Source organism: Anser brachyrhynchus (assembly GCF_964034855.1).
Source record: "Anser brachyrhynchus genome assembly, chromosome: 2".
NCBI classification, from domain to species: domain Eukaryota; kingdom Metazoa; phylum Chordata; class Aves; order Anseriformes; family Anatidae; genus Anser; species Anser brachyrhynchus.
The window spans coordinates 125854664-125872263 of record NC_137695.1 but is presented as its reverse complement, the minus strand read 5'-3'; the positions used below and the strand labels follow the sequence as shown (position 1 = coordinate 125872263).

Below are 17600 nucleotides of genomic sequence, written 5' to 3'. Positions count from 1 at the left end.
AGAAATAACACAACAAAAATAAGCTGAGATTTTTCTAAAGACGCATATTTTCCAAATGCACAATGCATTCCTAGTCAAAAGAAAATAAAATGTTACTACTTTAACTTATGTTAGAATACCACCATTCTGCCCAATGGGAGTTACAAATAGCTTATGCATTTTCCTAAACATCCAGAAGATGGCCACAGAGCTCCCAACAGCCAGTTTTCCTACATAGCAAACAAAGCATTCTGGTTTTGATATACAGAGTTTGGAACTAAGACCTCCTAAGGCAATCCTGACTAACTTTAGAAAACTCATTCTTACGATTGGTCTAGGCCAGGGAACTTGTGGATGGCTGGACTGTCAAACTCTTAGTGCATCACAGGTTCTGTAACAAACTCCATTATTATTCTACCATTATTAATACTGCAGCTTTGAGCATAAACACAGGAATACGTATCATTGTATATCAACTGACCAGCAATTGACTCCCATTTACAGCAAATCAGGAGGAGCGTTTGTTCCCTTGCTGGTGGGTCAGGTCATCTCAGCTATACTTCTGTTTCCCACAGCAAAACTTCATGCACCAGACAGTTGCCATACTGCTGTTGGCAGGATAGCAAATTACTAATTATTAGCTCCTGTGCCTGTTTGCATCAAGTAGTGAACACAAGGTAAATTTAGATTTCCTATTTCACAGCATTCTTGGATTACAAAGGACAGAAAATGGTTGCTCTGGTTGCAGCAAACAAAACATTTCCCCCTGATTTGGAAAATGTACACAGGAACCAAACCAGCTCAGACACTTCTATGTAGGAACATTATAATAGATATAGATTTGCCATTGACTGACATAATTGACATTCTTATATTATTTACATACACTGAGTCTTTTTACAGCTTTCAAAATGAGCCCTATTTCCTCCAGTAATAATTCAGTGATTTTTTTATTGCCAGTGATGCCATATATCACTATATTGTTAAGCAACTATGCATAAAATTTCTGTAGGTGTATCCATATTGAGTTAGGACAATATGCCTTTCAACATCTAGCCATACATAAAAAAGGAAAATAGTGTCATCTACAAGGCACCAAATACTAGCAAAGCAGCACACTATACATTAGTACAGTCATCATCTAGGAAAGATGGATTTAAACTCTCTTTCCAATGGCAACTTAAAAAATAATAATAATAATTAAATCCCCAGAAAAAGAATTTGTGCTTCAGGCATGCAGCATTGTTATATCCAAATTTCTGAATGGCTCCAATGGAGAATACAAATTTCAGGATTAGGTTTAGAGAGTAATGAATCAGGCAAAAAGAAAAAAAAAACAAAAATACAAATAAAGTATCAAACATTATGTCCCAGAAACTTTTCTAAACCGAGGTCACATCAGAAGAGAATAATCAGAGAAAGGTGTATAGTGCAGTAGGTTAGTTAATGTGAGTAGCCCAAAACAGCCAGTAGCAAAGAATATAGCCCACCTTCCTACTACCCCATGAATGCCAACCACCTTTATCTAAGGATTAGAAAGTAGCGCATCTGCAATGGCAGTCACACAAGTCCCAGTTCCACAATAGCATTAGGGAATTTTTTACCAAGCCAAATACTGTTTCAGAAAAGGCACTGTAACTCAGAAAGAGACTCTATTCCTGAAGCTTAGAGCACATTGGATCAGAATGGCAAATACCTCAACAAAGGTAATTAAAACAGGTAATTTAACATCTGTAGGAAAAAAGATACTTATAAGTGAAGTCACGGTGATCTCCATGCCATATAAGTCCTACTTCATAATTGAATAGCAATAATTATGTTCACATTCTTCCCGTTTCAATCTCAGAAAATATCATTATTTTGTATTATTACTCATACATCACACTAAAAGCAAACGGATTTTATAAGCAAAAGAAGTATTGGATAACAGCTGCAGTACTGAGATAAAATTATCTTCCTTAAAGGTTTGATTGAGCTTATCTAAAAATGTCGATCTCAAAATAAATCACAAACATTGATCTCACACAAGGATAACATGATTTTAAAGTTCAGCCTGAACAGAAGAAAGAAAAAAGCCTCTACAGAATACTGATGACTAGCTTTGTGGTTCAATTAAGAGAACATATTTATGGCTAGATTCTCAACTGACTGGGTAAGTCATTTTATAGACTAAAGTGTATTTCAGACCAACAGCTATGCGTGACTTAAAAATAAATAAATAAATAAATAAATAAATAAGGTATTAAGTCTTAAAACAATGCCACCTGTAAGATGTGAGTGATAAAAGTCTAGTAAGATGTCATGCAAGCTGCATTCATAGTTGTATCATCATCAGAAATATCTAGTTTCAATGGGAAATTTTAGAGGTCTCTGATAAATGTTAGTGGCATTCCATTAAAGTACATCTTCCATAAGCAGTCTGTAAATCATTAATAACTTCCTATAGTGTAGAATCTTACTAGTGAAAACCCATCCTAATGTGTTTCAGAGACTGCTAAACACATTGAAATAGTTCATGGTGTATATCCATCTTCTCACATCCCACGTACTCACAGGTTCATCCATAAACAGAACATATTTTAGTAGCTTGTTAACATATTCTGATCATTTTTTTGAACTAGTTGTACCGTTATTATGAGAGTTTTACTCTTGTTGCTTATCTTCCTCACCATAAGATCACACTTGTCTTTCTTAGGCTATATATAAACAGCAGCTGATTCTCTAACATTATAAGAAGTAACAGTTTGAGATACTCTGGAGGGATTCAGAGTTCTTTCATTCTTGGAGATATTCAAAAGGCATCTAGACGTGGTCCTGGTAAACTAGCTCTAGGCAGGCCTGCTTGAGCAGGGGGTTGGACCAGATGACCTCCAGAGATCCCTTCCAACCTCAACCATTCAGTGATTCTACAATTCTTTATGGTCCTCTTGCAACAGTATTTCCTACTAGATTGTTGGGGGCTTTCTAATGTACTGATTCATTGTTGATTACTCCCCTTCCAAACTAAGAAATACAGAATACTTTTTTTCTGTTGGCTATAGCTAGATACCATTACTTCTGGGGTTCCCTCAGACTGAGTTGGATGGATTCCCAAATAGCTTTGGTTAATGTTAACTTACTACCCTTCTTCTGACCTTAGAACACCCACTGAATTCAAAGCATAAGTTTGTTTCTTCCCTCCTAATTTGTGGTATACACCTGGATTCAACAAGAATCCAAACATTACTAACAAACCGTTGGTTAACTCTGTTAAAAGTCTATGTGTAATTATGAAAACATACCCATCTCATAGTAGAATACATTAAATGTCATGAAATGCTGTTACCATGTGTAAATGAAAACATCCAATATGCACTCAAGTCCTTAGTTGTTCACATAAAAGATGCAAAGGTGCTCATAAAGCAGTCAGACTTCATGCCTACTTTGAAGGAAACTCTTGCTAATTTGGTCCTTATTTCCCCCCACTCATAACATTCATAATTCACTGTTTTCCATCTCTTGTTATGCATCTTTCCAACCTTAGACTGGGGATTAAGACGGGTCTGTTTATGAGAAAGATCCTCAGCTATGCAGGAGATTTTAACTCTTTTTAAAAAGAAAACAGGCCAGAGTTGGAAATAGAAGAGCATACATGTGAAACAGCATGACACTTCTTATTTAGGATCAGCAAAGGAAGAAGTATGGCAATAAAGAAGAGTGGCCTCTCAATCAAAGAAAATGAAACATGCATAAGGAAAATGCAGCATATTCCTGTCGTTTCATAAACCAAAGTGTCTCCAAAATAATTGACTTGATAGTTCAAAATACACTTCAATGACACATAGGTGATTCGACAAGCAAATGAAACCCATGTTCTTGACATGGGTTGACCTCTAGAAAATGGTATACTTGAGTCACCAAGCTCCAATACACTTAGACCGTTATTATGGCCATATTCTTCTCAGGTCTCTCAATACTCAAGATATCTTTAGCATTGAGTGTGAAGTCTCTGTTGTTTTCTTGGATCTACCGGAGTACAGAATTGCTTACGTATTGTCTTGATGGTACTTGGGAAGATGATTCCAAATACAAACATAGTGTGATTCCAAATACAAACATACTGAACATAGGAGAGATGAGACATCCGACTGTCTGAGTCTCACCCTCCAAAGCTTTCAGACAGTTTTAATTTTGTGTGAGGTGCATGGGTTTCTTTCAAAGCTGAGATCTAGCAGTAGATGAAGCAATAGAAACTAGAGTTTAATTAACAAAGGCTGTGTCATCTGCATAGCAGGCAATGAAGTCTGTGGAGTCCTAGAAACTCAGTACAAGATCCAAAGCATATCTTTATCTTTAAAACTGGAAATTAATTCCAGGACTTAATGGAAAAATCATTTAATTTCAAATGGCCAACTTTATATGGCATTCTTCCCTGTTAAAATACTGAAAAATGAAATGTGTTGTAAAGAGCAATGGATAGTATGTTGGGATCCATTTGTTGAGCCCACTGCCTGTCACATACTGCTTGGAAACATGATTAATATCAAATGTAGCACTGGACTTACAGACTTGACATGCCTGTGGAATCAAAAGCAATGACTTATAAGCCAAAAGCAAGCAGTAACACAGGCTTGAAGATAGCTGTGGGACCTTGTCATGGTTTTTGTAAAATTCACCATAAGGAATCATTGGATCTAGCACAGAATGAATTTCTCATGTCTGACTTTCAAAGCCCTGGACATGTCCCTTTGTTGAATCCCTCCACAATATTTGCTATATGCAAACTCTATTCCCTCTGGAATAATAAGACTAGTTTTATTTTCAAAATTATACCTCTTCTTTTTTCCAAACTTTTCATATATTGTAGCTTTAATTTTTATTTTATTTTTATTTTATATCATCCTAATATGGAAGGAACCACAGCAGAGAACAGATTTATTTCCTGAAATTATCTGAAAAGGAGTACAAAGACTGGAAACAGGGACATACAGTTTAGAATTAATCTGACACAAATCTTTAAATGATACAACCAAAAAGGCTAAAGTGAAAATGAGTAACAACTATCAAAGAACAAAAGTAAAGTCACAAGAAAAGATACTATAAACACATTAGGAGAGGAGGATAAAGTAAAATACAGAACTACTACATCATAGAGAAGGGACACAAACAATGGATGATACAAGGAAATCTCAGTGTTCAATAGCTTCACTGCTTCAGTCTTTACAAAAAAAAAAAAAAAAAGAGAGAGAAAAGAAAAAAGAAAAAAAAAGAAAAGAAAAAAAAAGAAAAAAAGAAAAAAGATTAATTGTGGCCAGATGCTTAATGCTAGTGATTTTAAGATGGGAAAATTACAAGCCAGACGAGAGAAAGCTGAAAGATATTCTGATCATTTAGATACACTCAAGTTGGCAGAATCTTGTGAAATTCACTCTAAAGCACCTAACAAACTAGTTGAAGAAACCTTGGAAACATTAGCAACTGTCTATCATGAATGGAGGACAGAAAAGAGCAAATACCCCATCCTTCTTTAGAAAAGAAAAGGGGAAGACATGGGGAATTACTAATCAGCCAGCTTAAATCTGACAGCAGCAAAAATATTTGACAAAATTGCTAAATAAATTGTTTATAGATATCTAACGGATAGGAAAGGTGATAAGAACCAGCTGACACGAAGTTACCAAGAACAAATCATATCATATCAGTCTAATTGCTTTCTCAACTTGGAAACTTGCTTAGTGGATAAGAGGAAGAAGTAGATGTAAAATACTTAAGCTATTATAAGACTTTGTCTACTGTCCTAGGTGATAGCCAAATTAGAGAAATATATTCTAGGTGAAATCACTGCTAGGTAGATAAACATCTGGTGGGAAAAATGCACTTACTGAGTAGCTTTCAAGGGCTGGTTGTCAGATCTGAAATGGAATCATGAAGAGGTCTGACAATATTTCCATTAATGATCTGGATGAAGAAATAGAAAGCACATTCATGAAAGTGAACGTTACATCACGTTGCAAGTGAATTAAAAGACTCTGGAGGATAGGAGTAAAATTCTGTATTATCTTGACAAATCACCAGAAAACATCAAGTATTAGCAAGAAATAGCAAAGAATGTATCGTTTGTGACATAAATCTACAAAAACCTGACTCTAACTACATTGACCAGGTATATTCATGTTCAGTCCAAGCACAGGACTCAGAAGAGCTGCAGTGGTTTTGCACTCCAATTAGAAAACCCTTTGGCAAAAAGAGGCACAGAATGCTGCAAACTGTATTTTAAGTATAAGAATGTAGGAGCTCAGTGGAACCTACACAATATTCACAAGGACTGAAAAGACATAGGACTGAAGGGTGGATTTAGGCCTTTATTACTGAACTCTCACCTCTGACTGCTTTGTATTTCCAGACAGTGGATAAATAACTCTCTCTGAAACTGAAAAAAAAAAAAAAGAAAAAAAAAAAAGAAAAAAGGAAAAAAAAAGTTGCTTCTGAATCTGTGTTAAGCCTGGTTACAAGGAGAAAGGCTTGAAAATGACAGACTCACACATGTCACAGTAATACTGTCAGGCAATGCTGGGGCTGCAAACCAGAGATCCAGTCAGGAGTTGTTTCAAATCCTTAGAGGAGAAAAGGCAGATAGACCAGTTTATGAGAAATGTATTTGAAAAGAGACCTGTACTATACTACTATAAGTAATACAAAAATTTCTCAGAGTATAATTCATGTGATCAACCTAAAACATTTGGGAGAGAGGGAATTTGGGCAAACTAGTTTAGGGTTTTTGACCCGACTCAGAAAAACATGAAATCTCAAAATACTTAACAAAACAGATCTTCCATTCTTCATTCAGCTTTGTTTCTGATATCACCATCTGAAATTTCTTCATTGAATCAAGAAGTGCCGGGGATAAAATTTAATGAGAGGAGAAATTAAATATTTGTCATTCAAATGTCTCCCATATCCTGGCTCACAGACCACATCATACTCAGTTTTCATGTTCCATGGCTGAGTACTTTTCACACTTTGATAGTTGTTAGTAGTGTTTGTTCTCATCAACGTACTTCAGACTAACAACATACCTCAGAGCTATTCCTTACGTGAGAATGCTATTTTTAAATACTGCTCCTGTTTCACTATGTCTCTTAAGGGATAAACCTTGAGATTATTTTTTATAATTGGTTACCAAATTTCAGAGTATTTATTTAACATGCTTTAAATTATCTGAATTGCTTTTGAAAACTGTAAGGAATTAACTGGGATCAAGGATATAAAATACCTAATTGCTTTTCAGTAGCAGGTCTGATCTCCATCAATGAGGTTAAGGTTTGACAAATGTTTAAACCTACCTAACTGTTAACACCCAAAGGAGCAGTCTCACTGCTGCATGTTCCCGCCATTTTCCTTACACCAGGTTCTTGTGTTTGATTTCTTTATGAGCTAATTCATCTCACTAAGCTAGCAGAAAACCAATGCAAGAAAAAAGGAGGTGCAGGGGAAGTAGTTTCAGTCAGCACGCGAGCTGCTAAATTGCCTCAGACATTCTGTGAACCTCCTCAACCAGAATCTAACTGCAGATGTCAATGAACTTACTCTTAATTGAATGGAAGACTACCTTCTTGATATATACTTCCAGATTACAATTCAGGCTGCACGGTTACATTAAAAAAACTAAAATCAATCAACTTACTGCGAGACAGATTCTCAAGGGCTTTTCCAAGTTTTTTGCTCTCTTGAAGAATATGATTTAGCTCATCAAAATCATGGTTCTCCGGTTTTGTCCTCCAATCCCATTTAGGATGCTCTATTGACCTTGGCACTAAATATACACAGATATATACATGAAGTTTAGATTTGGTAGTTCATACTCCTACAGCAGAAAAAAAAAAGAAAGCTGCACAATGTGTTTACAAGCTCAAGAATCTTGAGTGGAAATTGCTTAATTATCCTATTTTAACAGCTGGAAATATTTTCTTTGGTCAATGTGAAATAAAAATGAAAACATGAACAAATGCATATGATTTTTTATGGCTGATGATTATTATGGTTGAATTAATCAGCAAACAGGAATAATTAATGCTAACAATTAAAAATAATAAAAGTAATGCAGAAACATAAAAATGAGATAAGAAGGTAGTATATGAAGGTGCTTCAACTACATCAAAATAAAAATATGTGTCTTAGGGGTCAATAAGGAAAAATGACAAAAATGAACGGTACTTTTGGCTTTGCTAGTCATTTTTTCAAAAAGAAAAAAACATTTTACAAAAAGCTTTCTAACCAACATGAAAATAAATAAATAAATAAATAAAATCATAAAGTGTGGCTAGCACAGTCCATAAAAACAGTGAAACAAAACATATCGCTATTACTCAAGCTGTGTAGTCTTTATTCTGACAGAGTAAATAAACACAGTCTTTGGGAAGTGCAGTCCTGAGCTCAGTCTTCTACATGTTACCTATTACCAAAACCTTTGACTCAATTTTAAAATAAGTTTCTCAACTGCTGAGCTAACCTCACCTACAATAGCTGAGAAAAAGAGAAGGATTTCCATGAGGTGTTTCGGACTCACAGTACTCGGAGTTGCACTGACCAATGTGAGTATTTTAATAGCTTTTAGAAATTAAAACAAAAATAATGCTATGTCTGGAACTACTGCCTTCTCAACCAAATGAAATTGTTGTCTTCAAACACAGCATTACCACACTGAGAAATGCACATGCTGCCATGAAGATGATGATGTTTTGTCCACATTCCCAACAGAAAAAAACAGCTGCATTTATCAGTGGTTGATCACTACTCATTCAAAAATAATTTCAAAAACAAAACCTACAAAGATATGTCCAATACCTTCTTTGAAATTTTTATTTTCAATTTTGACAGCTGTCAACTAATCTATGCTTACAAACTTCATTTTCATGAAACACTAAGAAGAAACTTGCAGACTCTTGTAAGACTGCAACAAGAACAAAAACAAAAAGTGGAATCTTATGATCATTTGTAAATTCAAAGTACTTTTATGATGACACGGGGAAATTACTCTCAGACTTCAAGTTCTGGTAGCTATTGCAAAATATGTTAAATAAGTGCTACTATTGAAATCTGCCTTATTCCTGATTGCCCTATGTGCAAATACAGAATCTGTTCCACTTTGGATCAACTCCAAAACGGAAAGTTGAAGTTCATTCAATAGCCAGATAAGGAAAAGGACAATATTATGTTTAAGTCCTTCTGTCACAAAGGATAGGATAGGATAGGATAGGATAGGATAGGATAGGATAGGATAGGATAGGATAGGATAGGATAGGATAGGATAGGATAGGATAGGATAGAAAAATGTGATTCCCTTTACTGTAGACATACACCAAATTATCTATAAACTGGACATCTATACAGAGTCTGATAACCCAGGGTTTATTCTGTAACACCTACTCAGGAACCTGAGTAAGTATTAGGAATGTGAATATATTAGACTGCAATTACAGACATTCTCAAAAACAGAAGACAAAGGAGGTTTTAAAAAGGACATACACTGAAAAGAGTAGGATGAAAGAGACACAGGAAGTCTCAGAAAGGAGAAGGGAAGTTGGAGTGAAAATGTAAGCCTGGTTCTGCTTTGTCTTCAAAAAAGATGCCATGTATTTCCTTCTGACGACTGGCAATAGCAAATGATCGTAGTTTCTAGTGAATAGAAAGAGACCTTAACATATTAGGGTGGTGACTGGCCTCTACTCAGATGGACAGCTTTAGAATTTTTGTTATTACTTTTAAAAGCCAATCATTTACCTTATGATTCCTTGTTTTAGGAAGCACAACGTTCATTAGAAGTTATATAAATTTCTGTGTGACTGAAAATTCCCTCCATTCATAAGTAACTTCAACTAAACAGAACAATTTCAGTATTTCTCATCCTTTTTCTTATTTACAGAAAACAAAACGTTCCTTTTAGTATTTTTCTAAACTTTGCGAACTTCTAACTCTAAATACAAATATTTAGTAAACTAGCAAAGAAATTCTACATTTATTCTAGTTTTACTCACTTTAGTCTCATACTGAGATCACATGTGCTTTTACTGCCTACTTTTTCAGCAATCTCACCTTCTCCCTTCATTGTACAAACAATATATTCTATAACATCACTCACTCTAACCTACTTACTACCAGTTTGACAAAATTTTCTTTCTGTGTACAACTTTACTGAACTCACCCTAGTACAGAAACTTCACAGTACCACCAAAATAAAAGCAGAAAATAATTTTGTACAGTAAAATCATGTATGAATATAGCCAAAGTTTAGAGCTTCCAAGTGCAGAAAATTTCAACAAGCTAGAATATGATATCATGTCAATTTGAGAAAAATGACATTTTTCAAAATACCAAAGGATAGATTTTTTGAGAAATCATATAATTTCAGAATAAAATTTGTCATGGGACCCATGACAGATGCTGAATGAATCAAACTTCAGTTACACTCAACAGCTGTGGAGCTTCCAGGATTAGCAGTTGTTTGATATACGAACCAACCTGCATCAGGAACATGAGAGTGTCATTACTTTATCCTTGGAAAGTAGGGAAACTTGCCCGAGAGATGATGGTCTGGTCCCTACTTACAGTGAAATGTTCCACAGACACCAGAAGGTTGGACTGTCCTGCATCTCACTGGGATGGTGGGATGGGATGGATGGTGGGAAAGCATTCAAAAGCCTAGTAGAAATTTGGTCTGCTTGTTGGTCAGTACAGTCTGTTTCAATGAACCATTTTGTATTTCGGTGAAAATGTATCAAAACAGATATGCTGTCATGGAACACTTCTGTTTCAACAACTTATTCTGTTGAGCCAAAACTGAGGGGGAAGAAATGCAGAATTAGATCTGACTGAAACTTTTATTACTTCTAGAAGACAGTTCTTTTTACTTACCTAGTCATCCAAGTAATGAATGGATACTAAATTCTGGTCATTTAAAGTAAATGGCTTTATGTGAAGCATGCAGAACTGTATAAACACTACACGATCCTTCCTGGATATCTTTTGAAATCATAGAATCATTAAGGTTGGAAAAGACCTCCAAGATCAGATGGCCCAACTGTCCCCCAACCACCAATATCACCCACTAAACCATGCCCCTAAGCACCACGTCCAACCTTTCCTTAAACATCCCCCCCCAAGGGACAGTGATGCCACCGCCTCCTGGGGCAACCGTTCCAATGCCTGACTGCTCTTTCTGAGAAGAAATGTCTCCTAACTTCCAACCTGAACCTCCCCTGGTACCACTTGAGGCCATTCCCTCTTGTCTTATTGCTAGCTATCTGTGACGAGTCCGATCCCCATCTCCCCACAACTTCCTTTCAGGTAGCTGTAGAAAGCAATAAGGTCTCCCCTGAGCCTTCTTTTCTCCAGACTAAACAGCCGCAGTTCTCTCAGCCACTCCTCATAAGACTTGTGTTCCAGGTCATTCAGAAGCTTCGCAGTCCTTCTCTGGACACGCTCCATACACGACCTTCTTTTGTATGAAGTCCATCATATACCATTTTCATCTGCATTCTCTTCACATTTAGTAAAATCCATTCATCAAGTTCCAACCTTCTTCTTTCTTTTTTTATACTCACTCATTCCTCAAAATCATGTCAGATTTGCTATGAATTCTGTCATAAATCACCTGACCATTATTTTCTATTGGATAATAGTACAAGATCAGTATTGTTTTCATCTGCATATACCTGTCTTTTCAAAACATAATTTGCAGACAGAATCGGACCAATTACTCATTAAATCCTCCAGTAGTAGGTTCATGGAAAAGTCATTCCTATGACACGGCAAGAGGCCACTTACTCATGCACATACCTGCTCATTGCAGGAGAAAAGTCCTTAGACTAGGTGCTACATTTCACTAATACGTTGTACGGCCAACTTACATCCCAAAGAACAAAAACGGAAGTGTTGTTACTGATCATAAAATTACCCAGGTATTTAAATCTTGTAAGAGCATTCAGATAAAACTGGTTTACACAGTAGCTGGATACTAAAAGGCTAAGTGAATGATGGCCTACAGTACTAGACAGACCACAGGCAATTAGAAACATACAACACTGTAAATGGGATATGGAAACCTGGAAGGAGAATGGTGAACTGAAGCAGAGTGAAAGAATGATCTGTGATCTGATTTAATATGAAAGTGGTAAAGAAATCAACCTAATTTACCTAAGAGTAGCTTGTTGGGAAGCAAGTCTGTTTCACAAATTACTTAAAAGTTTAAAATTTATTATTCTTCAAATACAGAATGTCATCATCCAAACATTTAATTAAACACACACACACTTTGAGCCCTAGCTTCAGGACTCTTCCCTTGCCATACAACAGTAGAAGCTTAAACATGGTTTTACAAACAAATACTCAGACCCCTAAGACACCAGGCTTTCCTGTTTGTTTGTTTCAGGTGCAACTGAGATCATAACAGTCAGAAGGAGAAACTGGAGGAATCTTTGCACTAAAAAAGATGAATATATAAGAAAGAGAGATCTGTGCAGGAATAACATGCACACTGCAATCAACAACAGCTTTGCTGAAGGTAAAAATATTTAGTAATTAAATAAATCAATTCTCCTGGTGTTTTCAAAGATTCCTATGAACTGATGGTTCTTCTTAACCCTGAATAAACTTACAAGTTCAGGATCATTTGAACAAGACAGTCCTTAGACAAAGTTCTGCAACAGAACCTCTTACAACTGATGGGTTCCATTAAATTTTGGTTTTGTTTTGGCAGCTTTGGGGGGCTTTTTAGGTTGTCGGGTATGTGCTTGTAGGAAATGCGGGGAGAAGTGGGGGTTTTTTTGTTTGTTTGTTTATTTTACACAAATCTGGGAATAAATCTTTAGATCTCAACAGGCCCCAAATATTCCATGTCTTAGGTAGAGTCCTTACTACCTCTTTGAGGAGGTTTTGGAAACAACTTACATTGAGTCCCAAAAATGTTTTGAGGTACAAGCTGAAGGCACAAACCAGATAGAATATGTTGTGAAAGTCTGGACAGAGTAATGAATTGCTGCTAAACATGATTGCTTTCCACTGATCTGAGTGGCTGAAAGGGCCACTGATTATGGTGTAAACCCAGCAAAAAAGGTCAGTATTAATTTGGTTGTTGACAGAAAATAAGAGAAGCAAGACATGACAAAAAGGCACATTGCTGTGATCGCAATTTAAAAATATATAGTTTAAATACACAAGAAAATTGATTATATGCTTAATGTATTTTCAAAAAGTTGAATAGAGATATTTGCAAGGGTGAACATTTTGTGACAATAACACAAGTACACAAGGTTTACAACAGTGCTATGGATTAAAAAAGGGAAAGGGTATAAACAGGAAAGCATGGAATCAGAGGATAGTTAGGCTGGAAAGGATTTCTAAAATCATAGAATATCCTGAGTTAGAAGGGACCCACAAAGATCATAGAACCAGCTCCTCACTCTGCACAGGACAACCCAAAAATCAGACCATGTCATTTTTGTTGCCTCTTTCACTGCACACCTTCAAGAAGAATTTGGTATGTCTTCTGTACACCCTCCAATGTAATAGTTGGAGATGACAATGACATTTCTCCTTAGCATTCTTCAGAACGGACAAACCAACTTCCTTCAGCTTTTCCTTGTACTTCATGTGCTCTAGATCCCTCATCATCATGGTGCACCTCTGCTGGACTTGCTCCAGTGCCTAGTGTGACGTACTCCAGATGGCATCTCAAAATCATCAAACACTGCCGGCTACATTTGCTAATGCAGCCCAATATGCAGTTTACCTTCAGTGCTGCAAGAGTACACAGCCACAGATGTTTAGTATTTAAGTTCTTGTTTACCAGCACCCCAGGTCCTTTTCTGCAAAGCTATTTTTAGCCATTCAGACCTCAGTTTATACTATTGCACAAGGCTTTTCCATCCAAGATGCAGGATTTTGCATTTGCCTGTATTAAACATCATGATGCTCCTCTCAGTCTACTTCTCAACCTGCTGAAGTCTTTTCTGAATAGTAGCCCTGCCACCCAGAATACCAACTGATTCCCACGATTTGGTCTCATCTGCAAGCGTTCTAAGAGAACAGGCTACCTCATTGTCCAGGGTATTAATAAAGACTATTAAATAGTATTGGTCTCAGTACTGGTCCCCTAAGCATGCCACTAGTGATAGGCTTCCAACTGGACTTTGGGAAATGGCTTGGAAGTTACTTGACTCACACCACTGAGTCTGAAGCACAAGCACTGGGAGGGAAGAGAAGAACATAAAGTACAATCACAGGAGTAACTCGCACCACTCTTGGCCACCGTTTCTGTAAATCGCTGTTACCCAGAATACACCGTAGATTATGAGTGACTGTCCACTTCTATGAATATTCCTGTTTACACCTGATTTTGACCTGCTGAGATTTTCCATTGATTCCACTGAAGTCTGGACTTCCCCATCTTGTTTTTTATAGGAAAAACAGAAAGCTTTCTTTTGCAATGTACTGTTCTCACCTGGTCCACCTTATTACACTCAAAGTTATTTAAAAGATGTGGCTATTATAAATAAAAACTTCAAAAAGCTAGAACAACAAAAAAATATAACTTTGAAATTTATTTTAGATCAAAAATATTGTATACTTACATGTTTGTATACAAACACTGTATACATATGCGTGCATACATGTACAATATATATTTTTTATTTTGTGTAAAAATACTCAAGCTTAAAAACTAAATTTCTTTAATAGCCAGTATACAGAAACCACTGTATTTCATTAAGGCTTGTTGCCTCTACTTTTACTGCTTTTATTTTACAGATAATTGACAATATTCCCTTCAGTCATTCTATTCCTCAACTGCCTTTTCTTTCAGCATACATTTAGCAACTCTCAGGGCAGTATACCTGTTCTGCTGACACTGTCCCCATATTTTGAATGGTATCTGTTTATAATTCATGGTTTTGCATTGCCTGACCCACTGAAAAAAGCTGTTGTTAGGATCAGTATCAACAGAACATATTTTACACATACAAAATGGCAGTGCAAACTAACACAACAGATCAAAACTGGTATCTGAACACAAACTTCTGCATGACACCCAGATATTTTTCTGTCTTCTGTATCTATCTATCTAGAGTTCTATTCTATCTATGGATGACAACATAGGGTATTATTAAAAATTCATAATGCAAATGAAATTAAAGCAAGGCTCGAACTCTTCTAATGTGTGTATCTAATTTCAACTGCTCACAGTTCACTTCACATTTTAAGCCTAATTCAACAGAAAAAAAGAAAAACAGACTATGGGTTTAGAAATATGCATAAATTAATAATGTAGTGAAGCTTACATGACTTGGACTCTGGTGACGGTGGAGAGATGTTGGACACGGCAAGGTCACTCTTTGACTTTTTAGGCTTCTTTGCATTTACCTGCCAGGGTTTATCATAACTTCTGAAATCTCTCCTTGTTCCTTTATTTTCTGTTAAAAGAATAATATCGAGCAATTACAATATTTTTAGGGTCATTTTTCAAATACTTCATAAACAATTAATCCAGAAAATTCTAGTCTTATCAATGCAAATTGAAGTCAGCTCTTTTTGCACGATAACTTTCATATATCTCTTCATTTTCCTAAACACCAAAATTGAGAAATTCATTGATGTTTTTCACTTAAAAACACATTTTTTGTTAGGAAGCAGTCTTTAACCTCTGTTTGTTCTGTAACATTTGACTGCCTATGCTTAAAACTTTAAATTATATATAAATAAAAAGTTAATTTGTCAAGCAATTGAATATAAACAACTGTTGGAGATCTATTACAGTCTGAAACAGATCATTGGTCAATTTTTAGATACAAACCCAAACTTCTAAGAAGAGCTTGTACCAGAATATCGAAGTTAAAATTTCTACTTTAGAATCATAGTGAATATTATTTCACTTTTTTTTTTTTAATGCTTCTGAAGATCTGCAATCATAAATTATTCACAGTGGAGTTCACAACATAGTGATAGCATCTTAAGTGCTGCAATGATAGCTTGTCGAAAATGTGGGTAATAAAAAATAAAAAAAAAAGGAAAAAAAAAGAGCAAAGCTCAATAGCAGCTAACTTTCACACCCATATTCACTATAAGTATACTGCTGGCTATCAGCTCAGCACATCAAATTAATTTAATATCTACTGGACAAACAGGATTTATTGTACATGCCCAAAACCAGAGTAACACCTGCTCTGTATGAACATGTACATCCAAGAAATAATCCAGGAAAAGTGTGGGAAAACTATAGTGGAGACTATCCCTTTCCAGCATACAGAACATACCTGATGTTTCACTCTCTGCCCAAAGGGCAGCAGAGCCAGACAACGTTCTCTGAAGCTGACTGCGGTTCCCTTGTTTGGACTGAAGATGATCAATTAGAAATGGGATTGGCTGGTCAGGTGTCTCTGTTATCAGCTTTGTCATCAACTCCTTTAGAAAATTTAGACAAAATGAAAAATTAATGGAATATTGCACCTAACCTTATACTTACCAAAGCAGAGGACCATTAATAAAGGAAAAGCCTGTTTGCAGGTTTTAAGAAAACATTCATCTCCCCAAACTAATGCTAGCTTTGCCCAATGAAGTGATCACATCTGAAACTATATTAGCTTGTACATACATTTACCTGGTATAATTTAGACAAAAATTTACTCGAAATAACTTGACCACTGCTACTTGCCAGAATTTACCCAGAACAACCTGTTCAATCAACCATTCAGAACAAGAACCTTTTCAGCACAGTAAGTAGCTCTTCTCTGACCCACATAGCCAAGTTTCTTCTGCACGGAAGTTGGTATATCAGGAGGGTTGATCCATTTTTTATTTCACCCAGACGTGAAATAGTGAATATACATTCATACCTGTGAACTTCAAGGTCTGATCAAACTGAGACAGCTATCTTTTAAAGGAACTCCTCCAAAAACTTTACTGTATAGGCACAATCAAATACTTTATTACATTGGTGCACACATGGATACAAAACCAACATAGGCAGGAAACCATTGCCACCCTATGTGCTGATACTTCCTTACTACTGATACTTCCTTACTGCTGGCCTCACAGGGTTGCATAAAGAGAAACAGTCTCCATTTGTTGCTCAAATTCTTCCTGGCTCCCTACACATGAAACACCGATTAGGAATTTAGAAGGAAGATGCCGCTCTGTGCTCAGCATGTGTTCTGAGTGGAAATCAATGACTAATGTGGGAGATGACCCTGAAATACACTTACAGCAATGTACAACAAAATCAGGACAAAAAAAAAAAAAACAACACTCAAGTTATTAAGAGCAAAACAATCAAGTTATTAAGAGCATTACTATACTGGAACAGCTTGTCCAGAGAAGTTATGGATGCCCCATCATTTGAAGAGTTCAAAGTGAGGTTGGATGGGACTATGAGCAACCTGATCCAGTAAGAGATGTCCCTGCCCATGGACAGATGATCTTTGAGGGTCTCTTAAAGGGAGCTTATGATTCTCTAACTTATCTGCAAGCACAAATCTTACCAGAACTTCCATAGACTTAAGTTTCTCTCTTCATCATTTCCATGCACTGTCACTTAATGAACAATCTTTCAAATATTAGTAATTACTTGGTATTACCATCACTTAGTTGTGTTG

General features: G+C 36.1%; 1 protein-coding gene across 8 annotated transcripts in view; it reads right to left on the bottom strand.

The window, feature by feature from the left end:
* LOC308188926 (uncharacterized protein C8orf34 homolog) overlaps positions 1-17600 on the bottom strand; it is a 237369-nt gene that overhangs the window by 182583 nt on the left and 37186 nt on the right. For 6 of the 8 annotated variants that reach the window (XR_013945877.1, XM_080578468.1, XM_080578464.1 and 3 more), the window contains 3 exons: positions 16263-16410; positions 15291-15422; positions 7643-7771 (listed from right to left, as the gene is read on the bottom strand). Coding sequence is in view for 7 of the 8 variants with exons in the window: in XM_080578464.1 (XP_080434590.1) it covers positions 7643-7771; positions 15291-15422; positions 16263-16410 (409 nt within the window). In the remaining variant the exon portion in view is untranslated. Of the gene's footprint in view, positions 1-7642; positions 7772-10563; positions 10795-15290; positions 15426-16262; positions 16411-17600 lie in introns of those variants that run through there. The other 2 variants (XM_080578470.1, XM_080578469.1) reach the window with 2 other exon arrangements.